At 48.6% G+C, this 24,729-nt stretch overlaps 1 protein-coding gene across 3 annotated transcripts; it reads left to right on the forward strand.

Moving 5' to 3' along the window:
- Positions 1-250: 250 nt before the first annotated feature.
- Positions 251-24,260, forward strand: PLPP7 (phospholipid phosphatase 7 (inactive)). Of its 3 annotated transcripts, none has more exons than XM_048823182.2 (3): positions 251-739; positions 7,489-7,951; positions 23,290-24,260. In XM_048823182.2, exons 2-3 carry the CDS (start codon positions 7,501-7,503, stop codon positions 23,652-23,654), a joined length of 816 nt encoding a protein of 271 aa, XP_048679139.1. In that variant the 5' UTR covers positions 251-739; positions 7,489-7,500; the 3' UTR covers positions 23,655-24,260. The 3 variants fall into 3 exon arrangements, 1 of the variants encoding a protein (XP_048679139.1); XR_012665219.1 differs by lacking the exon at positions 251-739 and adding an exon at positions 22,338-22,487 and having other exon boundaries at positions 7,066-7,951; positions 23,290-23,375; XR_012665220.1 differs by lacking the exon at positions 251-739 and adding an exon at positions 22,338-22,537 and having other exon boundaries at positions 7,066-7,951; positions 23,290-23,353.
- The last annotated feature ends 469 nt before the right edge of the window (positions 24,261-24,729 follow it).

The raw sequence follows: 24,729 nt of genomic DNA on the forward strand, positions 1-24,729 counted from the left end.
GCACCTTCCACTCTTCATGCAGAATGGAGCAGAACTGGCCACCACACTCAATAGGTTGGGGCAGAAAGAGCCAGGGAGGGACAAACAGGCCCAGAGACCACCACAGAAGGAATTTCCCTAGCTGACAGGGTGATGGGCTGATGGGGAGGGGAGTGGTGAGCTGCTAAGCAAGCCCATAACTGTACAGGAGTGGGGAGCAGAGACCAGCCCCAGATGGAGCAGGCGAGATCGTGAGGTTGCTCCTATTTGACTTTAAAAGTCATTTACAGTCTACTCTCTCAGCAGAGATCACCTACAGATTAGCTAGGCATGAACACAGGCTTCCACGTTTTGCAGCCACACCCTGTTGTCTTGTGAAATTGTCAAATTAAGCTAAACCGGATCAGAGCTGGTCAGTCTTTGGATGGAAGCTTCCAGGGAAACAGCTGCTAGAAGGGGGATTCATTGATCATTCAGCAAGTGGTAATATTTTCTTGCTTTACATTTTTCAAAGTGCCATGCAAACATTGGATTCATTACTGATTATTACTATCCCTGCAACAGATAGGGAAACAGAGCCGCACAGAGCATACAAGGGAGTGATTTGCCCATGAGCTCACATCAAGTCTGGTGGAGGGGGAAGTAGAACTCAGAAGTTCTTGACTCCCAAGAGACTTCTTTCTACCAAGTCAGTACTGAACCAGTGCTCTGGACATTGTGATTCTGGGACTGATGTTCTGCAGACAAGACTTAAAACAAGGTAATTCAAAATCCCATTGCACTTTTTGCAATAATTGAGTAGAGCTGTGTGGCCAACAGAAGTTCTGTTTTGTGCAGGATTTTAAAATCTGGCTTCATTCTGAAGGGGAACAGAAACTGAAAATTTCAAAATATATTATAACATAAAATTTAAAAAAAGTTGAAATAAAACCAAAATGATTCCATTGACCCAATCCTAATTTTGGGGGGAATTTTTCTGCACTAAGAATCTCCAATTTTTGAATATCTATTCCAATGCAGAACTATAATTTCAAAACAAAAAACTGAAATGTTTCATTCTGAAAATGTTGACAAGGGGACATTTCGACCTTGTTAGATTCCACCCCCCCCAAGTGTTCTTCTGAAATGAACCCAGTTTTCAAGAAGCATTTTGATTTCAATAGAATCTGGTTCTGTTACAATTTCGCTGAGCCTGTTTAACTTTGCTGTCTTCGTCGATTTCTACTTTGGGTCATTATAGTCTACCTATAACTCCAAATCATCTCTGCAGCTTCAGTGGGATTCTTCTTCACGTTTAGTGGTACGTGGCTGCGTAGCATGCTGGGGACTGTTAAACAATTGCCACGTTCCACTCCAGCAGTGGCTGCGTGTGAGTACTGGGTAAAGCAATCCCTGTGCTACAGTGTGGAGAAGAGCTTGAAGGTGAAAATGTTCACGCTGAAGGCCGGCCTTTGAGGCCCAGCCGTAACCCAACATAATGTGGCGCTTGGGGATATTTGCTGATCCCTTCGGTTGTCTATGCTTTTCCTTCTTAAATCTGTTTAAGTGTTTGTGTGCCCCAGTCTCACATTATAACATGCCCACTCTCCACTCCTCCTGGGGCTATTTTCTCCGAGCAGCAGGGCTGATATACTGCACTATCACCTTGTTTCAGCAGAGGATGACGGAAATACAGCACCTTCTTTTATGGGGTGGGGGGGGAGGAAATACTGCAGTATTCTCCACTAAAGGACTCAAATACTGCAGCTGGAGCCAGCGTTGCTGTCGCATTTCGGGTTAATATTCCAGAATACTGTCATGTATTTTAAATAAGGTTCCTTCCCCCACCTCCCATTCATCACCACCACCACCTCCTTCACTGCCACCTCCAAATCAAAAGCCTACTGAAAACCAGTCCTATCGTAGGAAGGCAGAAGGTTTTGCTGTTGAGCAGTTTGGCTGCAAGTGTCTGCTGCTGCTTCTTGGCTGTGGCTGCTGGAGCTTGGGGTGTGCTGAAGGTGTCGGTGATGCTGGTGTGGGTGGGGATGGGGAGGTTTCCAGAATCATGGGGACAGAGGCATTGCTGTTCTTCCCTGACTGCATCTCCAGTGCAGGCTGCACAGCTGGGATTGCCAACTGAGCTGATAGGCAGCAACAGCTATGCAGGGGGTTTGGGCCGTCAGACCCCGCCAGCCCAGGGGAATGTGGGGCCAGCCTGGGAGGACGAGCCTGCTGGTTGGGGAGGGAGCTGGCAAGGAGGGGAAATGTGCTGGGCCTGGGCAGAGGCCACTCTCAGCAATCAGCCACCTTAGGCAAAACTTCAGTCTGCTGCCCTCAACCTACTCTCCTAGAAGTTTGCAACAGCCCCTCTGCGCCTCCCCCACTGCTGCTACCTCCCAGCCCTGAGCCTCATGCAGCCGGGTCAGAGGCCTCTGGGACAGACCCCAATCTGACATCCCAGTGGGTTGAGCTGGGCCAGGCCACCATGAAAGTCCCCTCAGGCCTGTGCCCTAGGCCCTGCAAGCTGCCAAGACCTGCTCTTTGGGCCCGCAGTATCCCTGCCTGCACTGCCCAGCCCACCCCCTGCACTTTTCTGGATTTGCATCTCAGTGTTGGGCTCGTAGCCGTGTCAGTCTCTCCAGAGCCCACACATGGGGGAGTTGAAGCAGAAGGTGGAGCAGGAGCCAGGCACTGCGTGGGCAGCAGGGGGGTTAGCTGCCAACCTGAAGCCGGGTGGGGCATTGCACTTGTGGCTGAAGGCCTAGCAGAACCTGCGGTGCCGCCAGGAGCAGCCCCAAGCCGCTCAGCACCGAAGCCACTGCTGTGACCACTATCTTACCTGAACTGGGCTCAGGGAATAGCGGAGTGAGGGCAGGAACACTTCCCCAGCAGCTCAGCTGGGGACCGCTTCCTGCTTCGTGGAGCCATGGCTGGTGGCTGCCAACATGTCTGGGCAGCCCCTCTGCCGCCACCACCAGTCTGCCGCCTTCCAAAACCTGCCATCCTAGCCAGCTGCCTAGTCTGCTATAGCTAGCAAGGCCTCTGAACTGTGGCCTCCGAGAAGGGATCTGGGGAAGGGAGCTGGAATCCATCAGCCTGGGAGTTCTCCAAGGTGCTAAAATAAACCCAGTGTGGATCAGATTGCAAGACCAAAATAACCCAGCAGCAGCAGTCTTGGAAATCTGAGCAGAGAGCACAGCGTTCAGCGGAACGTGTGTGAGGGAGGGAAGGCACATTTTAATGGTTTATTAATAATATTTCAAAGCCGTGTATTTCTGGTTAGCTTCCAAAACATGGTGTGCCTCTGCGAACCCTGCTTCACCTCTCCTGACATGCAACATGCAGGTGCAACATGTGTCTGTGCTCAGGGCAATCTGTGAATGATGCAGCCTCAGTGTGATCTGTAGGAAACCCAAAACTTTTCTCTTGAACTCTCCTTCCCCTCCCAGGCGATGGACCATTGCAGCCTTCCTAGTTGTAGGGCTGCTAGCAACAAGCTGCTAAAAGCAGAGTTCCCTGCCCAGTCCAGTCTTACCACTGAAAAGGGGGGAAAGGGATGAGTTGCCGCCTCTCCTCCCTTTAGGAAGAGTGGGAACCGGACAGATAATTGCCTTCCTCTCCCATCAAGCTGCTAGGAGGAGGACATTGGGAAATAAGTGCTAAATCTGTGGGGTACCCTAGTTAACCACTTGTGCTTATGTTTAAGGCTGGGACCCTGATTAGAGCTTGTGAAATGTGTGTATGTGTGAGAGAGAAAGAATGTCCCCCCTGTGTACTGGAAAGTAGTTGGCAGGAGAGAGACCTGTCAGATTTAAAATTAACCCCAAGTGTTTGCTTTCAAAGTATTTTTCCCTGTGATTACTCCACTGGGGAAACTGCCCAGTAACAACGTCCTCCTCCCCACCCCACCCCCCCGCCATGGCTCAGAGAGTCAGAACTCTTCCTCCTGATTGTTAGGACCATTGCTACAAAAACAACACTTAATTGCAAATGGACACCCCTCACCCCCCCCCAGAGCAACACCCCTGCAGCAGGCAGTAGGAGTGTCTGGGCCATTCAGAGCAAAAGTGACAGCTATCATAAAGTTAAAGCAGTGACCTGTCTAGCCTATGGCACGTGGGTGGTGATTTTCCCATGCCATGGAACCTCAGCACAGGGTAATGGCAGACCAGTAGTAACAGGGATATTGACCGCTCTGATAGCGTAAGAATGCAGCTGCATGACTCTGATCAAATGGGACCTACTGCGTGCCTGTGGTGTACTACTAACAGCCCTCCTGTGCTGCCTCTTGTCTGTGTCTGCACGAGTGTGTGGTTGTGTGTATTGTATATGCATATAAGTAGTAGCTGTCTTTACAAGCCAAGCTGGGGTGTGGCTCCTGGGATGGGATAGGTGTGTTTGGAGAGGGGAGGGGACAGAAAAGTTTGCTGCAACGCAGTGAAAGAGCTCTGTCCTCAGCTGGTCATCACATAGCAGTGGTAGATCCCTGGGGCAACAGAGGCTGAGAAGCTGCATTAGATTGAAATACATTCCCTCTCTATGGATAACAGGTAAAAATATATCTGATGGTCTGAGAAAGAGGCTAGGAGTTGGGACTCCTGGGTCCCTTTATTACCTCTGCCACTGATTTGCTTGGGCACATCATGGACTAACCTCTCTGTGTCAGTTTGTCTGTAACAAGGTCTTATACCGCCTCCCTCCACAGGGCTGTTGTGATGCTTAATTAATTCATGTGACACACTTTGAAAGACTCAGATGCAAGGTGCAATAGATGTGTAAAGTTTTATTATTTATTTTATTATCCTCTAAAGCCAAAACCACCTCCTACAGATGGTTTCAGCTCTCCCATGCAATGTATGACTTAATGCTTGTATTGATAAATAGCACTGGAACCAAGGAATGTGCGTGCCATAGGGCAATGGTAATCTTTAATTGCACTGCCTATCATCTGAGGATTTCAAGGCCTGTGACAAAGATGGGTGTGTATTATATCCACTTGACAAATGTGGAAACTGAGGCATGCAAAGAGGCCTTGTGGCTTGAAGGGCAATCCTGAATACTGTCAATATTGCTCCTGTCACCATCTGGAGGGGTCAAAGTAGCAAAGGCATCTCCTCCAAAAGACTCAGCCTGGCCTACAGGGCTGCAGAGAAATGTCCCTGGAGACACCCCCTGTTCCTTTCCAAGCAGTGCCAGATTAAGCACAGATCCATTGAGCTGTAGATCCAAATCTTACATGGCAAAGGCTCTAGTCCCAAGAGCATTTAGATCTACTGAGGTGTGGCTACCACCCGCACAAGGGGAGGGGGGGACTTGGTTGGGGGCTGGCCCAAGCTGTCCTCTGCTGTCCTGTTTGTATTGCATTAGGGAGCTTGATCTGAGCCCCTATGCAGATGTGGCCTGAAGCAAGAGTAGGGAGCTTGCTGTTGACATCTGTCTGTGAACAGGGAGAACAGCAGCCCAGAGCTGCATGAGAACTCCAGTTGGACAGGAGATCTAAAGGGCAGGGAGCTCTCTGCTGGCATCTGTCGGTGAGCAAGGGGAAATGATTGAATGGGCCAGGCCTCATTTGCATTTCAGTTATGTGGCAGGTTGGTGCATTTTGGTTAAGACACAGTTAAGTTTTGAGTTTGGGGGCAGTAAAATGCTGTTGTCCGTGATGGGAAATGAAGGGAAAAGAGAACTGCATCAAATGTGCCTAGGGTGAGAAGTCACCCTAACCGCGATTGTGACCTGGCACAGCTGAATAGCAGTTACTGGACAAAGTCTAAGTAAGTAATTTGAATGGATAGACTGGGCTCTATCTTCTGTTGAGACGCCCTTCCTGGTGGTAGGGGCTTTGTTTAGGGATGCTATATGTCATTGACTTTTCTCTGAAGACTCCTTACGGAGGTAGCTTCAAGACAGTGGTTGGCTTTGAGGTGGTGGACAGAGGTAAACTGAGGTGCTTCAAGGCTGTGCAGGGAGCTGAGGTGGCTTGGGCTGAAGCCACAGAGAGCCGCAGCTTACCGGAGGGACTTTGGTGCAGATATCTCTACCTAGCAATCAAAGCTGAAATCGCTTCTGCTGGGTCAGGCGGTAGAAGACCCTTCCCCCTCCCCCTGGCAACCCAGGCAGCACTTCCCTTAGGGGCTGACGACTGAACTGAACACCTCCAACCCTGGACACCAAACTGCAAGTGGGGGAGCTGCGGAGGAGAGAAGTGGCCAGGGTACATTAGGAGGACTGAGTTTGGAACTACTGCGAAGACACCTTGGGGCAGGGGGGAAGAGTCTTGCCTAATACTGTCCATTTATTAACTGCTGCCTTTCCTGAGGTCATTCTGTTGCCCCTCTTTCCTCTCTGCCCCATAAAGTACTCTTTGTTTTAAACTCTGAATTCCCCATCCCTCTCAAAGCTATGCAGCATCTGTTGGTCTCCCAGTAACATGCCTGATACCTATAACCACTTCATCACACGTCTCCGTAATAAATCAATCGCGTCCTATTCCCTGAGCCTGTCAGTTTTCCCATACTCCATGCTTCCCTTTGAATCTCGTGCCTTGTAGTCTCTCTGGTCACACCTTGCTCTGCTACAGATGCTAACTGCATTGCAATCTTCCACGCTGATTTGAGTTTGCAGGTGTCGTCTGCTGGGAATCAGGGTTCTGTGATTCTGTGCGATGCAGTACAAACATGTGCTACAATGAGGCGGGCGGGAGAGAAGGGGGAAATCATTAGCAATCCAGCATCTCTCATAGTCCAAAGGCAGGTGCTGCTACACCTACGGCCCAGAGGCGAGCGGGTTGGTGGAGCAGTTACTGCAGGAGTTTAGAAAAGGTGGCTGGGTGTTGGGAATATAGGACTAGTGATATTTGAAGGCAATTAACACCGAGGAGTGATGGGAATTATTTAGGGCAGCACAAAGGGGGACAAGGGGGCCAGTTATGAGCCATGGGCTTGAAACTAAGTGAGGGAAAAGAACCGGAGAAACTCCCTGACAGTGCCCCAAGGAAGCCTCCTCTCCTGAGACTTCAAACGCAGGCTGCACAACAGCCTGCGGGGATCAACCCTGCCCTGGTGGGGTGTGTGTGTGTGTGTGTGACTTTTCCAGCTCTAATTCCTCCATTAAATCAAATGGAAGAGCACGGTGAAAAACTACATTTCCCAGTCTCCCCTGCAGCCCTGGGGATATAAGCAATTGGAAGATTTAAATAGACCAGGCCTGAAGCAACCAACCTTTGGCACATAGAATTTCCCCTCCTCTTCTCTGTATCCATTGGCTGTTTAACCTTTTTTCTGGTGTTGGACTGGCTGCCCAGCCTGGCATTAATTTTTCTTCCAAGCTTGCTAGGCCCATGAAGTAAACAGCCATGTGCATTCCTTGCTCTATATTTAACAGCTGCAGTCTGTGCTGGGGGAGACTGCACAAGAAGGGAATCTGTGTCGCTTACCAAATTCATATCTCTGAAGGGGGGCGGTGGGGAGAGCTGATTGGAAGGGGAGAGGGATTTCTCTCCTGTACGGTTTTTTGAAAGCAGGTTTCATCTAGGGAGACTCCACAATGCCAGCATCCCAAAGCCGGGCCAGAGCCAGAGAGCGGAACAATGTCCTGAACAGGGCTGAGTTCCTCTCGTTGAACCAGCCCATGAAAGGAAACCAGGAGACCAGGAGCTCCAGCAGAAAGCAGGGCAGTCAGTCTGGTCTGGCTCCCACCCAAAACGAAGGCACCAAGGAGCGGAGGCAATCTCAGCAGCTTCCTGAGGAGGACTGCATGCAGCTGAACCCCTCCTTCAAGGGAATTGCCTTCAACTCCCTGCTGGCCATCGATATCTGCATATCCAAGAGGCTGGGGGTCTGTGCCAGCCGCGCCTCATCCTGGGGCAGCGCCCGCTCCATGATCACACTCATTGGGATCACAGGGCATGGTGTACCCTGGATCGGGTGCACACTCATCTGCCTGGTGAAGAGCAGCACGCTGGCGGGACAGGAGGTCCTCATGAACCTGCTGCTAGGTGAGTAAAATACTCCACCTCCTGCACTCAAAGCCCAGCCCCTAGTCACAAGGGACAGCAGGCTTTCCCCCCTCCTCTGTCTTTTTCATCCATCTCCAGGGTTTTTAAAGGAAGAGGGAATGAACTTAAATTCAGAAAACTTATGTTTATGGGGTTCATGGCATTTATTGGCCATCTCTGTAGATCCAGGGTGCGCTGGGATACCCCGTTGATGAGTGCAGTAGGGTGCTCAGATACCATGGTGATGGGCGCAGGAAGGTGCTCTGATACCATGATGATGATGGGCGCAGCATAAGGACCTAGTGGGCACGTGCTAGGTTCTGTGTCTTCCTGCCTAAGAAGTCCAGCTGGCTTCCATTTGCCTACTCCTGGAGTAAGGACCTGTGCAATGTGAGACTAGCAGAATGAGACCTGGAACGGTTAATGACCAAACCTGTGGGCAGGAAAACCTTATGGCTTTGATGCTGTCAGCCAGATCCTTTATTTAAACTGCATCTGTCTCCCTCAGAGGCTTAGTTGGGACAGATTTAAAGATGAATTACGATTTCAGTCGAGGGTGGTTAAAGGCAAAATGGGGATCAGAGTCACCCAAGTTCGGTGCTCTCTCTGCAAATGTTTTGTGTCCCCCTTCCCTCTACCTTGGACAGACTCTGGGTCCTCTTGTCAGCTGCCCCAAGGGGAGTCTCATCTCCCGCCTGCTCCTGCTTCTTTGATCTTCCTCCCTTCCTTCAGCAGGTGCCTGCCCTGCACCATCACCTGCTGCTCTGCCTTGCCTTACTGAGCAGAGAGAAGCCCCTTTTAAAAGACTATGAGGACCAACTGGTGAGGAACTAAAGGCCCCTGGCAGGCCTGTACAGATATCCTGTGCAAGGCTAGCCTCTGGGGCCCAGGAAGCCTGCGGCTCTGGGCCTCTAAACATTTGCAATCCAATGAAGATCAAATGCTAATTTCAGCTTTCACATTTTTCCCCCCGTTGCTTGCCCTTTTCACTGCAAAGCTACGATTCTAAATACAAAGCAGTCCCTAGGCTGGCCCCCTTCTCACAGGTTATTCACACTTAGCCATGCAGCTGCTAGCACCTGGCCTCTTGGGAACACAAACCCACATTGGTAGGTCCCCTCAGTTCTGAGGTGGTGCCCAAAATAGCCTCTGCTGGGCTTCCCCCAAATCTTAGCTCAGCTCCCAGTGACCCACAAAAAAAATCATTATTTTTGATCTTGTTCTTTTTCATGGGAAACGTAAAGGCTAGTTTCATCCCCTGTTGATCAAAGGATGGTGTACTTTGTCTAACACCCATTGCCATAGTAACTAGGCAGTTTCCAAATAGGGGCATATTAGGGAGATTGCAGGAGACTTGGAACAAGATGCACGGGGACATTTCTGTCCCCTGCGACCCCCTTGTCACATTTCCATCATCTCCCCTCGTAGACTTGCCATTATCATGTACAAGGGGGTGGCTGATACAATAGGAGTGGCCAGTTAAATGCCCAAAATTAGGAGGGCAGAGATCGGCCTATTTATAGAGTGCCCATTGCAATAATATCTAAGTGCTGTCAGGATAAAAGGCCGTACTGGGGATGTGTGGTTGGTGGACCTAGCCAGTGACAGCAAGAACCATTGCGCCTAAGAGAATGAGACGGGCATAGTATGGCCAGCGAATGTGTGTCTGCCGGCTCCTCTGTTTCGTGAGTTGCTTCTCACCAAGAGTCTGGGATTTTTCCCCCAAGACGGATCCTTGAATATTTCAGTGACCTTTTAAATTTCTCAGCTCTCCTTCAGAAGGAGACAGGGCTCCCGTCACAGACTTTACCTCCCCGCAAGAAACTTGGTTTGCTGATACTGTCCGACATCCTCTATCACCCTTTTGTTTTGGCTCAGCCCCATATGCAGTACAAATCCAGCAGTACTTGGTGATAACAAAGCCCTTCTGGGTGGGGATGGGTCCGAGGGAACGAGCTCTTCCCACTCTTGCCCTGACCCTTTGGAAGGGGAAGCAGCAAGGCTGTTCACCCCACTTGGCTTTCCTCCCTTCCCCCAGCCCCCTCAGAGTCTGATACAGCGAGCAGAATTTCTGATGCAGTCTCTGGGCAGGGAGCCAGCTCATCACAAAGCGCTTGTTTAGGATTTGTAATCAGGCTTTGCAAAGGGAAGGAGTAAGGAGAATGTTGAAATGGGACTGGGGACCTGGCAGAGGCACAGCTGCAGATGGACAGCGGGCTGCATGCCCCCGAGCTGTGTGCTGGGTGAAAACTTCCCAGTGGTATGATGGTCTGTTTGGGTGGGGGTGCTGAAATCTAGCCCTGCGTCATCCTCTTCTCCCTCCCCATAGCATGGATCCCAGCTGTGGATCCCCTCCTTAGGCCCAATGGACCCACGTTGGCCCATACATTTGCCGTCCATGCTGGGATTTATTAATTCACCTCTGTTTCATCCCCAGCCACAAATGCCAAGCAACCAAAGTAAAGAAGCAGAGTCATGGCCTGTCGCTACGAGGAGCGTATCTGTCCCCACTATAAGGGCTCCGCTGCTAGAACACGCTTTCAGGAGAGCGAGGCCTGGGTGCTGCCAATCTCATCTGTTCAAAAATTACGAATCAGGCCCCCAAAATCATGATTGGCTTAAAAATCATGAGATTTAAAACCGTACAATGTGGGTTCATTGTATTTGGAGCATTTAGAGGTCACATTTTCAAGTTTTTCTCTGCAATAAGGAGAGCTAGAAACTTACATTTTTAAAATCAGAGCTGAGATTTTCAGATAATCATCTGACTCCAGCAGCTGGAGAAAATCAAATATCCTGGGACTCGCAATAAAATTGCCACAGTTGGCAAGTTGGGGCCAGTGCTCCGATCCAGATCCAAACTTTCCCAAAGCTGAAGGGGGATGGGATCTGGTGTTCTGATTCTAATCCACCTAACAGAAATGGGCCTAAGTTCATAGAATCACAGATTATAAAGCCAGAAGGAACCATTATTTAAGCTCAGTACCAATGTGGACACAAGAACAAATGGATATAAACTGGCCATCAGGAAGTTTAGACTTGAAATTAGACGAAGGTTCCAAACCATCAGAGGAGTGAAGTTCTGAAAGAGCCTTCCAAGGGAAGCAGTGGGGGCAAAAGACCTATCTGGCTTCAAGACAAAGCTTGATGAGTTTATGGAGGAGATGGTATGATGGGATAACATGATTTTGGCAATTAATTGATCTTTAACTATTCATGGTAAATAGGCCAAATGGCCTGTGATGGAATGTTAGATGGGGTGGGATCTGAGTTACTCCAGAGAATTCTTTCCTGGGTGTCTGGCTGGTGAGACTTGCCCACATGCTCAGGGTTTAGCTGATCGCCATATTTGGGGTCGGGAAGGCATTTTACCCCAGGGCAGATTGGCAGAGGCTTTGGGGTTTTTCGCCTTCCTCTGCAGCGTTGGGCACGGGTGACTTGCTGGAGGATTCTCTGCACCTTGAAGTCTTTAAACCATGATTGGAGGACTTCCATAGCTCAGACATAAATTAGCGGTTTGTTACAGGTGTTGGTGGGTGAGACTCCATGGCCTGCGTTGTGCAGGAGGTCAGATTAGACGATCATAATGGTCCCTTCTGACTTTAAAGTCTATGATTCTATGTGATCGTCTTGTCTGACATCTTAAGTACCACTGGACGTCCCTGAATTAATTTCTGTCAGAACTAAAGCAGATCTTTGGAAATGTTGGCTGTTTAAGTGATAGAGAATCCAACACTTCCTTTGGCAAGTTGTTTCAATGGTTAATGACTCACTGTTTAAAAAAAAATGCACCTTTTTTCTAGTGTAAATTTAGTCTTGTCTAAATAATGTCAATAGCTTCAACTTCCAGCCTTTGTATCATCTTATACCTTTGTCTGCTAGACTGAAGAGCCCTCTGTTATCAAATTTCTCTTCCCCATATAGTTACATATAGGTTGTGATCAAGTCATCCCTTAACCTTCCCTTTGTTAAAACCAAACAAATTGAGCTCGATAAACTGATGCTCTTTCTGGATCCAGAAATCTCTTAAGCCTGAAGAGGCTCGGTTCTGCTGCCCAGTGTTGGGTCCCTTTTTGTTCGAATGCAAGCTCTGATTCAAAGGACACTGCCTATTGGGCCCTTATAGTATCCGTTCCATCTTCACCCCTTTCCCCGATTCACAAATCCTCTTTAAGGGTAAGTGCTCCAGCTCCCTGGTAGTGAGTCAGGGAAGGCACTGGTTTTAAATCATTTCTTCCTGCAGAACGCCGTACTTCTGGGGATAATAATAGAATAGTAATAGTGAACCTTCTTGTGGCACCGTTTAATGCAAGGATGTTCAAATGCTGTACCAATATGAGTTTTAGTTCTCAACCCGGTTAGGAAGGAAGGAGCTGGTATCATCCCCACTTTATCACTGAGGAAGCTGAGCCGCCAGAGAGAGGGGAGCTGACTTGTCCAAGGCCATACTGAATGGTTGTCAGGGGCCCTGTCCATAAGGGAAGTTTGCTTGGGCCCAGGGAATTAGGTAGTTCCCCCAGCACCCAGAAGTGGCTGATTCTGCTCTCGTTTACACTGTTGACTTCAGTGGAGCTACTCCTGATTTACACTGGTGTGAGTGAAAAGAGAATCAGGCCTGAGGTGTTGTGAAGGGTCTGGGCTGGCTGGTACCAGGGCTCATCCCTCTTGGAGATATGGGGAACACAAAAGTCCTCTTTTGAAGGACTCAGCCTTTGGCTGCACAAAGCCCCCCTTTTGATTAATTTCATTTAGTAACCAGGCTGGGGGAGCCTGATGAACCTTCAATGTAAAACTCTGGCTGTGGGAAACCTGGTTTATTATACTGAGTTCTGTAACATCAGGCTGTTTAGCATCTGGGGCCTGATTGTCCATTGGCTTGCTCTTGGTGCAGTCCTACACATCTGTGCAAGGCGAGTGGCAAGTGCTACTATGTGGATTTGGTAGCATTTTGCACTCAGCTTGCACAGGCATAAATGCTTATACAAGATGCATGTCAGTGGAGACACCAGCCCCCAGGTTCTGGGGCATCGGTGCCACATCTGATTGTGACTTGCTGGACGTGCCACAAAAATCCAGGGTCCTGATTCCTAATCCCTTGCTCTGCCCATTAGTCTACACTGTCCTTCCCCCTCCTATCCCTCAGCATTTGCCTCTCAGCCCATTAGGAGTCAACTGGATTGTGTTATTCTTGAATGAGGTTTGGTGGGGGTCAGAGTTTATTTACCTGGTCCAGAGTGGCATGGCTCCACTGACTTTAGTGAAGCGACAACAGTTGGGGACCAGGCCCTCCGATTTTAAATACAATGTTACCATTCGTTACGAGCCCTGCACGTTGTATCTAAGTCATAAGTTGGCTCCTTGGCTTTGTCACAGGGGGTTTATCGCTGTCAAAGAAGCAGCACTGAATAAAGTGGACAGATCCTTCTTTTCTTGGCGTCAGGATGAGGATTCACTGTCTGCCTGAATGAGGGTGAAAGGCTGGGGTGCAGGGATTTCCCCCTTCATAAAAGTAAGCAAAAGGTCAGAGCACGCTCGCTTCAGTCTGTTCCCTGTATGCAGAGCCAGCCTTAAGATCTGTGAAGCCCCAAGTAGCCAGGACTGGTGGGGAACCAGGCTGTAATGTCCTGGGGAAATCCCCTACAGATTCCTGACCAGGACTTTGGAACAATCCTACAAATCCATCCCTGACTTTATACTGAGCCCGGTACATGCAGGGACAGGACTCTGGGAGTTTAGAGAGTACTAGGTGAATACCCATGCGGTGCAGACAAGCTCATTGTCTGTGTATCTGTGGGTATGTCTACATTGGAATCAAGGGGTGTGATTGCAGCGCGTGTAGACATACTTTTGCTAGCTTGGGTGCCGGTAGCGGTGAAGCCACGGCCACACAGGCTCCAGAAACTCACTCAGAACCCTGCGTGCTACCCTGGTTACTCTGCTCCGGGACCTGAGCAAGCTCAGGTATGTCTGTGCGAGGTGGAATCACGCCCCGTGACTGCAATGTAGACGTATCCTTTCGGTCGAGTCTCAGGGCTCAGTAACCTGGACACATCCCAAGCAATGAGTTACCTCCTCTTCTGCTCTAAGGGGAGTTGCATGGCCAGATGGGCCAAGTCTACACTACAGACCTATGTCACTATAACTACGTCACTCGGGTTTGAAAAATCCACACCCCGTAGCAACGCAGTTACCTCAACCTAACCCCTCATGGAGACAGCACTATGTCGATGGCAGCGCCTCTCCTGTCGATTTATAAACACTGTCTGTCGGGGAGGCGGATTAACTCTGCTGATGGGAAAGCTCTCTACCATCAGTCCAGGAGCATCTTCGCTTAAGCACTAGAGCGGCGCACCTGCATCGATGCAGGTGCGCCGATGCAGTGTTTTTAGTGTAGACCTGCCCAGGGTCAGTATATAAGCAGCAGAGTTTGTGGGCCCCAGGTGGGATTGCCTGTAGGCCAGACATATTGATTATTATTTTTTAATTATCCCCCCGACATGCTAGGGAGCATCTGAATTAAGCAGAAACAAATTATGTTCCAATGGTGGAGGAAACCGCTTCTGAAGACCCGGCGGCTTGCATGTTCGTTCCCTGCTCAGACACTCTGTTCCGAGGTGGCCCCATCCCCGGCTTGTTACCCTGGTATGCAAGGGAGACCCTTGCTTAGCCTTCCCTCCTGGGATCTGCTCTGCTCGCTGAAATCTTGGCAAGTTTGCAGCCTGTCTGTGCAGTGAGGCGGAAATTTTTAAATGTCAAGTGGGTTAATGTGACTGGCCCATGGTGGCTGTTGATCGGAGGTAACCTCACACACATCCACCTCCAGTGCTCTCTGCATCCCACATCCACACCGCCTCAAACTGGGAGTGAACATTCCTCTTCATCACCCGTCTCTCTCATTATCTCTCAGGCAATGCAGTAAAAGCCCCAGGTCCTTTGCCACATGTCTCCCTCCCCTCTTGTCCTATCCTCAGTGATGAGTTCAGGCATTGTGGAATGGCAAATTGCATCCAACTTGCTGGCTTCCCCTCCTACTTCTCTCCCCGCCTGCTTTAGTTAGAGCAAATATGTTCTGTTAAAGAGCAACTCTGCAGTGTCCCTGCATATAGTGGCAGGCCTGGTGACACACTGGAACCTGCTCAGCTGCTGCAGGAGCAGAAACCAGGACCTATGTAGGACCCCTGCCAGAGCACTGATTCAGCTAGCTTAGTCAGCTATCTCAGCCATGACTAAGGCCCAGCACTTCAGAAGAAGGTGGTAATGCAGGAGCCTTAATAGCAAGACTCCCAGGGAAAGCTAGCGGGTAAAATGCCCTGAGGCCGAATGTGGATTCAAAGCAAAGGGAAGTGCTGTGGTTGTTAAATGGGGGAGAGGGAAATTGGCTGTATTTCTGTGCTACTCTGCAGGGGACAGCTGTCTGGATCTGCCTCACCCAGCTCTGAACTCTAAGAGGCACCCTTGGAAGTAGGTGTTCTCAGCTGAGATGGATCCTGCTCCTGCTGGGAGAAGCCTCAGTGATGGCTCCCGCCCCAGGGGCAATGTGTGTGTGTGTGCCTCTAATGCAGCTTGACAAGAGAAGTAGTTGGGGGAAAGGAGGACAGGAGTGCGGATTCCGGTTGCTTTCTTTAAGGCTGCCAGAGAATTGGCTGGGAGTGTTGAGGGGCAGGAGAGAGGGGCTCAGGGACTCTTGCTGTCAGTCTGGAGTAGGAAGTAAAGACAGTATTAGAGGTTTTCTTCTCTTCCTGGCAGAGCCAGGCTGAAAAGCTCCACTTTGTTAGAGGATTTCTTAGATGTGATTTCAGGTTTCTGCTCCTGGCTCCCCTTTATCACTCTCCCTGGGGCACTGAGAGGCCCAAGTCCTCAAGGTTCATAAAGTGCTTTGAGATCAACAGGTGGGAGGCACTGTAAATCCTCCAAGGCTATAAAAAAAAAATCTAAGAGGCTGATTCCACTTTCACTGAAGCCAATGGGACTTAAACGCATGCTTAAGTGCATTGCTGAACAGGGATAAGCTGAAGCATGGCTTCATGTTGAGCACGTGCTTAAGTACTTAGCTGAAGCTGGGCCTTAATCATGACATTATGGGTTCCCCAGGTGCTCGGCGTTGCATCACCAGTGGGTGAGCAGCACAAAGTGCTTCTCTTCCTTCTCCCCACAGGCAAAATGTTCTGCTTTTCTTTCATTTCCACACCTGGCCCAAGCCTTCCCTCCCATGAGAGACACGGACCACAAGTCAAATCTAGTTACGCTGATGCAATGGTCTCATGCGATATGCTGTCGTTACGGGTTGCCTGTGCACCATGCTGTCTCATGCTGTATGGTGCCATTACAGGATGCATTAGCACTGTGTTGGTATGGTTGCCATTATGGGATACATCGGTACTATTCTGGTGTCATTATGGGTGCCTGGGTGTTATCACTGCAGTGTTTGTGCAATCTCTATCCAAGCTAGTGGCACAGTTGGGAGAGAGGTCTCCTGGCACGTCAGCTGGCCTCTGCACATAGCTAGCAGGATTTGTAGGCATCAGATCCGCTTCAACCCAATAAACAAGATGTTCAGAGGCAAGTGCCCCGCAGAGGCCCAGCTCCTGCATAGCACAAGGTTTTTTCACTGTGCTCACCCTTTGCTCTTCTCTTCTCCAGAATAATTGCAGAGCCCGTGCATGGCAGAGCAAATTTGGGAAGCAGCCATGCTAAGTAATTGGTTCTAAGATACAAATTGCCCAGCTCCCAGGGGCATCTTATATCCAAGGGGAGGCTCTCTAGGAAGCCTGTGGTTTCACTCAGGGCTGTTTTCTGATAAGCTAGGAGAGGGAGTCTACTTTTTTAAATTCCAATGACCCCAAATTTCTCCACTATGTTATCCTCCTGGGACCCCATGTTCCAGAATCCTTTGTGTTGTTTTGACTGAAAAATAACCTCCCCAAAATGCTGCAGTATATCATTAGTTATTGTTTAAGTTCATTGTGCGATGTGTGGCCACTGTCTCCATTGATGTGTGTGGCAGGTGAACCTGATCATTTCACATGTCAGAAAGAATATTGAGAAGTAGCGGGCTGGACTTTCAGAGTTGCTGAGCGCCCCCCACTCCCACTGACCTCAGGGCTTTAGAACACCAGGCCCATCAATTTATATCCTTGTTGGGAATGGTATAACTTGCACATTCCCCAGGGCTACATGTTCAGGGAAACTAATTTCTACAGCAGCTTACACTTGTGATGTTTTCCACACAAGCAGTAGGTGCTGTTGAAATGCTGTGAGTTCCAGAAAACAGCTTCACGAACCATCTTGGAGCCACAACTTCCAGGAGATGAGAATCACAGCCTTGAAAGTGCTTGGTTTGAGCTCCGTCTTCGACCCGGTGTATTACCATAGCCGTGGCTCCTGTGAGCTCTCCAGGGGGGCAGTTGTCTTTTCCTTTATGTTTGCACAGGGCCTAGCCCAGTGCGGCCCTGATTCAGATTGGAGCCTCTGCGTTCTAGTGTAATACAAGTAATAAATAGGGGTTAGCCATAATGCCCATGCCCTAACATCTGTAGGGATTGGTCTGAGGATAGGGTTTTGTCTGTGGAACTCCCTGGTATTACTCTCTGGCTGTTGTCTGAGCTCATTGTAAGCTCTCCTGCTTGAGTGAGTTTCTCTCCACCCATTTCACTTCCCCTTTTCACATCTACCCCCATGACTGGCAGGTGGTAATGATGCCTGGGGGGTTACTAGCTGAACCATTGGGTCCTGACTTGTGATTTTTAGTTTGATATTTATCCTAAAGCCCTTACTGCCAAGAGTTGTCCTTGTCATTTGAGTGGTTCCATCTGAGTATCTGCAGGAGCAGCCGAAGCAAAAGGCTTTGGGACTTTCTGTCTTTTTTTAGTACTACACCCAGGCTGTTCAGCAGTAATCATTTGAGAACTTATTCGTATAAACATCTCCCTGGCGCATCTGCCACATCCCTGGAGTCGCTTCTCCAGCTCCAACCTATGGGAGTCAGTCAGCGAGAGCTGCTGCCCCTTAAGATCATCACTCCTGAATCTACTTCAGAACCCTTTCTTAAAGGGACAGCAGCAGTGTTCACACCTCAGAACATAAGAAAGGACAAAGAGGGAAATCCTTTTATTCAGTCTTCCTTTAATGGTGATATTAGAGGTATAGTTTTTGAAGACATAAATGGAAATATTAACACTTCTAAGTTTGTCCCTAACCTGTCTCTGCAGGAGGTTACCTCTCTGCTGTTACTGAGCTGCAACTTTTAAGTAGTTCCTGAATGCAGTAGGAACAAGGTAGATTTTTTTATCCTGTCTCTGTTAGCAGAGCTAATAGCTACCCATGTGACTTCCGTTAATTTCAGTGAGAATCCAGTGGGTGAACATCAGAGGCCAGATTTTAGCAATTTAGATACCACTGTGACTTACCATACTAGAACTCCCTAGATAGGTAAGATTTGGCCCTCGGTTTTATGTGCTGAGTAGAGTTGTGAAACCATCTCGTTTCGCACTTTGGGAGATTTTTGCCCAAGAAATCTTAGGTTTTCACACTTTTAAAAAACATTGGGTCACAGGAGAAATTGAGCACACGCCATTTTCAAAAAAAAAAAAGAGGGGGGGGGAGCAAGGGAAGGCTTAAACCTAAAGGGAAGAAAAGGAGAATTGATTCCTTCCCTTGAAATATTTGATGTGCTCCTAACATTATGTAGTGGCACCTAGATGTTCTGCTGATGGGCGCTGTTGCAATAAAAATTCAGCTCTGCAGCCAATCACACTTTTGCCTCAGGTGACATTTTGCCATTTTTGCTATAAACCCGAAAAACTCCTCCCTCTGTAGGGAGCAGGGGCAAGTGCAGTCTGGAGAGCCAGTTTCAGGCTCTCTTCAGAGACCTCTGCCTATCCTGGATAGGGTAGAGTCACAGGGGCCAGATTTTCTACAGTCATCAAGTATCTGGGCCTGAAGATTTTACCTGTGTCTCCATATTGGGTGCACAGGACAGGTGAACTGGGTATGCGGATGCCAGCTTGTAAATCAACAAGTACTCACGCAAAATGGATGTGCTGGCGAAGTGTGCAGGTGCAGTTCAGACAGTCTGTTAGAATCTTAACCCTTTATTTTTGCATTTCCTGTGAACGCAGCTGGCCAGCTCTGGAGAGAGAATCCTACTTGCACTGGGCTGCAAGATTGAAACAGTGATGGGGGAGGGCAATTCAGCCAGCCCACAGCCTAGATCCAACCAAGTACATAGGTTGGGGAATTGCAGGGGGATATGGGCTGGAATATGTGCTCCCTGAGTGACTGCACCATTTGTATCTATTTCTGAAGGCTGGGCTGTTTGCTGACTCTGTCAGAACTATAATAACACCACGCGCTGATTCCCTCTGGCGTAGTGTTTCCCCAGGGCAAGCGGTGGAGGATAAGAGAGCCAGGGAGGGCAAGGTTAGAACCTTTGCTTTGGTGTGTTGTTTAAATGCGCTGATTGGGTATGTGCTCTAGCGCTGGGGTGAGCCGCCCGGCATTGCTTTCAACCCCTTGTGTGGTGCTTCAGAGCCAGGGCACCGCTGAGGCTGCTGCAGCCGCATCATGGAATAAGCTGCTCAGTGGTGGTGACCATGGTGCAGGGGAAGGGGACACCATGCAGTAGTATCTTGTGATAGAGAAGGGACAGGGGTTGGTTGTAATGAATATTATTGAGGCTGCTGGAGAAGGTACAGACAGACCCATTGGCTCTCTGAGGTTCTCTGGCTCCCAGGCCGACTCTCACAACCTCTGCTGCCTAGGTCATTGCTAGGACCTATCAGCTATGGGCCACGGACTGCATTACAAATGTCGTTTAAATGTGTCTAACTCGCATTAAGTCATGCATAAGTCCAGTGAAGCTAAAACAAGTGTCCATTTCAGAACAAGACAACCCTATCCCAGAGCCTCAGATCTTGTGGCTTATGCCCAGGGAGAGAGATGACCGCTTTCTTGGTTCATATGAGAGACCAGCTCTGAGAAATTGTATAATAGGCCCTGATTCAGTCTGTGCTTCAGTACTTTGCTGAATCGGGGCCGTAACAGGCATGATGGGTTCCCAAGCTGGTGGCCAGCAGTAGCTCATGAAGCAAAATAAGAGTCCAAGAACATGAGACCACTTGGATCACAGTCAGGGCCAAGCAAGACTTCTCCATAATGACTAGCCAAGCTGAACGGTGGCCCTCTGCAGCTGTTAGCTTTGCTGACAACATTTGGTTTCTTAACAAGAAACAACAGTGAATGGCTTGTTCAAAGATTGCTGGCCTATTTTTAAAATTCCTTCCACCCCCATGAAAAATCAGTCTTAGCAAATCTTGAAACACAAAGGAAACCCCCTTCTATTCAAATACTATTACAGGAAGAACAGCGACAGACCTGACATTCTATCCCTAGCTCCCCTCCTGCCCAGCTAGTGCATCACATATACCAGCAGTTCTCAACCAGGGATCTGGGGCCCCCAGGGAGGCCGCGAGCAGGTTTCAGAGGGTCCCCCAACTTGGGCTGGCATTAGACTTCTTGGGGCCAAAGGCAGAGAGCAGAAGCCCAACTGCATGGGGCTGAAGCCCGGTGCCCCAATGCCCGCTACGTGAGCTGAAGCCCTAGCAACTGCCCTGCTTGCTATCCCCTAGCGCCGGCCCTGGCTTTTATATGCAGAAAAACAGTTGTTGTGGGCCATGGAGTTTTTATAGCATGTTGGGGGGGCCTCAGAAAGAAAAGGTTTGAGAACTCCTGACATATACAATAAAGGAGCACCCATTGTTGCGTTTCTTCTCACAATCTCACCATTGCTGGTGCAAGATCTTTCTCCTGGGAGGCCCCATGCTGTTGTGAACAGCCTCTCTGCATCACTCTGCCTCCTTGAATCGCTCCACTTCCGTTCAAATCTCGTCTGTAAACCTCTCCTCTTCCTCCCCTTTGTCTCCACCGCTTGTGCTTAGGAATGGAATACTTTTGTTCCCTGTGCTCTACAGTGGATTTACAACACTGTTGCCTCTCGTTTATCCTAAAGATGAGCTGGAATCAGAATCTTTTATCCCAGTCTAGTGCCCTTTGATAGTTCTGATAACACGGGATCTGGAGCCAAACCACCCCTCATTTGGGCTTTGCAGAAACAAATTCCAGCCTCTATATGCTACCTCTAAGTTACGCCATTGCACTGTCTATTATCTTGTGGTGCTTAGTTTTGCATGGGCTACAGTTTCCATGGAAGATGCTATTCAAGCTGTATTGAAATGTATATTGGGAGGAGTGTGTATACAAGGTGCATGTATTCATGGTAGACACTATGCAGGGAAGAACACAACTGGCAAAGATGCCATCTTTGCAGGTATCTGGTAGAACCTGTGGGTCAGAATTCGCTAGCTAGTTGTGACAAGAATATTACAAAGCAGCAATAGAGTCGAGACCTTCTTATTCCCAATTATCTGAATGTATATTGTGATCCCCTCCATGTGCATTACTGTTTTGCTGTCCCTGGACTAACTAACCTCTCTTAAGAGAAGCCCCATTTAACCAAATAAATCTCCTGTCCCCTATTCTATTTGGATAAAGAGGGTTTTGTTGTTCTTGTTACTAGGACTGTAGTACTCATCATTCCTACTCAGGGGAGCAGTTCAATTGATGTCAGTGGGATTACTCGCCCAAGTAACACTTTGCAGGATTGGGCCCTTGTTTTTGGCCTCATGGCTGAGGTCTGTTAGTATCTGGGATAACTGCTTACCTTGTTGTTTGCCATCTCCTGTGTACAGAAACCCCCTTCCTCCCCCCCACCCCCTCCAATCTAGGCAAAATCTTGGCAGCTTCAAATAAGAATAGTCTTAGTCAGTCCCTGAGAAAATAGGCAACTGTCTCTCTGACATTCCTGCGGATGGAGCAGGCTGTGCCTGCTATGGTATATATCTGCTGTCACTGCAGCTCCTTCCCAGCAAGGAGTTGAAATCAGCACTCTACCTAATTAGAAACGCGGCAGAAAGGCAGATGAGGGGATTAAACAAATTGAAGAATAAAATCAACAGCACCTGTTTGAGGGAGGGAAATGAGTGAGATGAGGATAAGCTCCACCGGAAATTACTTCCGGACAGGAGCAATTAAGGCAGAGGAGCCAGGAATGATATAGAAACCACCTGTGTGGCATTCGGAAAGCAAGAGCTGTCTGTCTTCAACATTTATACAGGGGAGAATGTGTGTGTCACACACTCTCTCTCTCTCTCTCTCTCTTTCGGGGGGGAGGGGAAATGTCTGTCTGCATCCTCTGGACCATCTCACACTCGTGTACATGAGTTTGTCCTTTCTTTCCTCCAGGCTAGGCCTCAGAAGAAGCAGCTTTTTCCAAATCCAGCACAAATGTCACAAATATTTTCTTTCTTTCTTTCTTCATTCATTCCAATAGCGAGTTTTCTAAAAACCAAAACAGCCTGACGTGTAAAATTTGCAGCCCTTGCACATGGGACGCAGAAAGTGGAAACGGACTAGAAATCGCAGTGATGTGGATTGCTCTTTTTCCATTGCTCCAGCCCTAGAGAATGCGAAAAGAAAAGAAGTGAGAAGTCAATGAGAATTGTGACCACATTTCATTTTCAGTTCACCAAGGTGGTGTGTGTTACGCAGATGAGGCCATTTTCTCAATGATATAATTTTTAACCTGTTGCTATCCCTTAATGTCCTCCCACTAGCGGAATCCACCAGTTCACTAGAATTCTGTGGGTGTGGGGAGGAAGAGGCTGTTGTATTTGTGAGTGTGTGTTGTTCTTTTTAAAGGCTTACGAGAACAAGGAATTAAATAGCTCTGGCATGAGCTAAGCCTACTTTAAGGCAGAGATTGCGTAAACTTTCCCCAGCCAGTTCTGCTACAGCAGTGCAGTCCTCCTGACTTGCAGCCTCAACCATCTGTACAGCAGAATGTGCTGTACTGTGGGATAGTTTCATTGGCACACAATTGGGGACAAAGCTAGAGAGCCATTGTCTAAGCATAGGGCTAGGAACTCTGGAGTTTTAATCTACCACTGACTCGCTCTGTGATCTTGGGGTGAGTCCCTTGTCTTCTCTGTGCTGCAGGCTCTCCCTCCTCTGAGAAGGGGATAACACAATATTTGCCTACCTCACGGGGGACTGGGAGGGTCAATTCATGTTTGCAGAATGCTTTGGCGATGACCAGGGCTGAGGGCACCCATACTCATTTTCATCTAGGCTGAGATTTGAACTCAGGTCTTCTCTGCAAAGACAATTATTGCCCCAGCACAGATGCTGCCCCGAGATCCTCCCTTTCCTTTGCTGAACATCTCATAACAGTGACCTGTCTGCTTGTCTCCATGACCTTTCCCGCTTTCTCCCTTGTTTTGCAGCTTTGCTCCTGGACGTCATGATTGTGGCAGGATTGCAGAAGCTGGCCAAGCGACGAGGCCCATACGATGTCCACCCAGGCCTCTTGGACTATCTGACCATGGACATCTATGCTTTCCCAGCCGGCCACGCCAGCCGAGCTGCCATGGTGTCCAAATTCTTTCTCAATCACCTGGTTTTGGCCATCCCACTCCGGATCCTGCTGGTCCTCTGGGCCTTCTGTGTGGGGCTTTCCCGCATCATGATTGGACGTCACCACATCACAGATGTCCTCTCCGGCTTTGTCTTTGGCTACTTGCAGTTCAGGCTGGTGGAGTTGATGTGGATGTCTTCCAACACGTGTCAGATGATAATATCAATCTGGTGAACACAAGAATCCCTGACGGAAACTAGCAGACACTTTAAGATTTTCTCTCTCTCTCATATTTTTTTTTTAAATACAATTCTTCATATTTATTGGAAAAAACTTTAACTTCCATAAGTAGTAGTAGTCTTTTTACTGTTGCTCCCCTGCCTGAAAAAAAATGTTTCTTGCAGATGGTTAGGCTTCAGCAATCAAGGGCCAGCCATCACAGTATTTTGGCCACTTTTTAAAATCCCATTTGGATAGTAACCAAACTAAGCAGTACAGATAACAAAATGTCAGGTTTCAGAGTAGCAGCCGTGTTAGTCTGTATCCGCAAAAAGAACAGGAGTGCTTGTGGCACCTTAGAGACTAACAAATTTATTAGAGCATAAGCTTTCATGGGCTACACAAAATGAGTTCTCTTTGGGTGGTGCACATCTGACGCCCAGGTGTGTTCTCAGAAAGCCTGTTATCCCTTTGGGATGCGTTAATTAGCTTCTTGGAGGCAAAATATTTTGGGGCAAAGTACTACAGCACTTTTTCTGTCTGCCAGCCCAACGATTGTGTCTTGTACCTGGCCAGGCGCACTGCTGATGCCTCACAGATAATAAATAATCATAAAACTTCTGCCATGTTTGTTTCTTATCATATATTGGGGGGATCTCCCAAGGGAAAGTGGTGGAAACCCATCAATTGTGACTTTTAAATAAAGGCTGAACAATGCCATGCAGGGAACAGTTCTGCACTGCCCCTTGGGTAACAGAACAGTGGCCCTGATTAGAGCACTTAAACACGTGCTTAACTTTGAGTGTGTGCTTAAGTCTTTTTAACTCCAATGGGACTTAAGCACGTGCTTACATGTTTTGCTAAATAGGAATGAATTTCTGCACATACTTAAAGCTAAATCTTTTCTTAAGTAGTTTGCTGAATTAGGCCCTAGATCAGCTATTCAAAATTCTACTCAGGTAGGGAGAATGTGTGTGTGTGGGGGGGGGTGTTGTTTTTTGGAAGGACAAATAAAATGCACACTTTCCTCATGGTCAAGGGTGGGTGATTTGATTGCGTCTGTTCACGACAATTTTGAAAGACTGGACTA

The sequence above is a fragment of the Caretta caretta genome, chromosome 16 (assembly GCF_965140235.1).
Source record: "Caretta caretta isolate rCarCar2 chromosome 16, rCarCar1.hap1, whole genome shotgun sequence".
Lineage (NCBI taxonomy): Eukaryota > Metazoa > Chordata > Testudines > Cheloniidae > Caretta > Caretta caretta.

Excerpts from the sequence above, each read along its gene's own strand:
- PLPP7 (XM_048823182.2), top strand. The coding sequence starts at position 7,501 with ATGCCAGCATCCCAAAGCCGGGCCAGAGCCAGAGAGCGGAACAATGTC. Across the intron at positions 7,952-23,289 it reads CCTCATGAACCTGCTGCTAG|CTTTGCTCCTGGACGTCATG; the intron begins GTGAGTAAAATA and ends CTTGTTTTGCAG.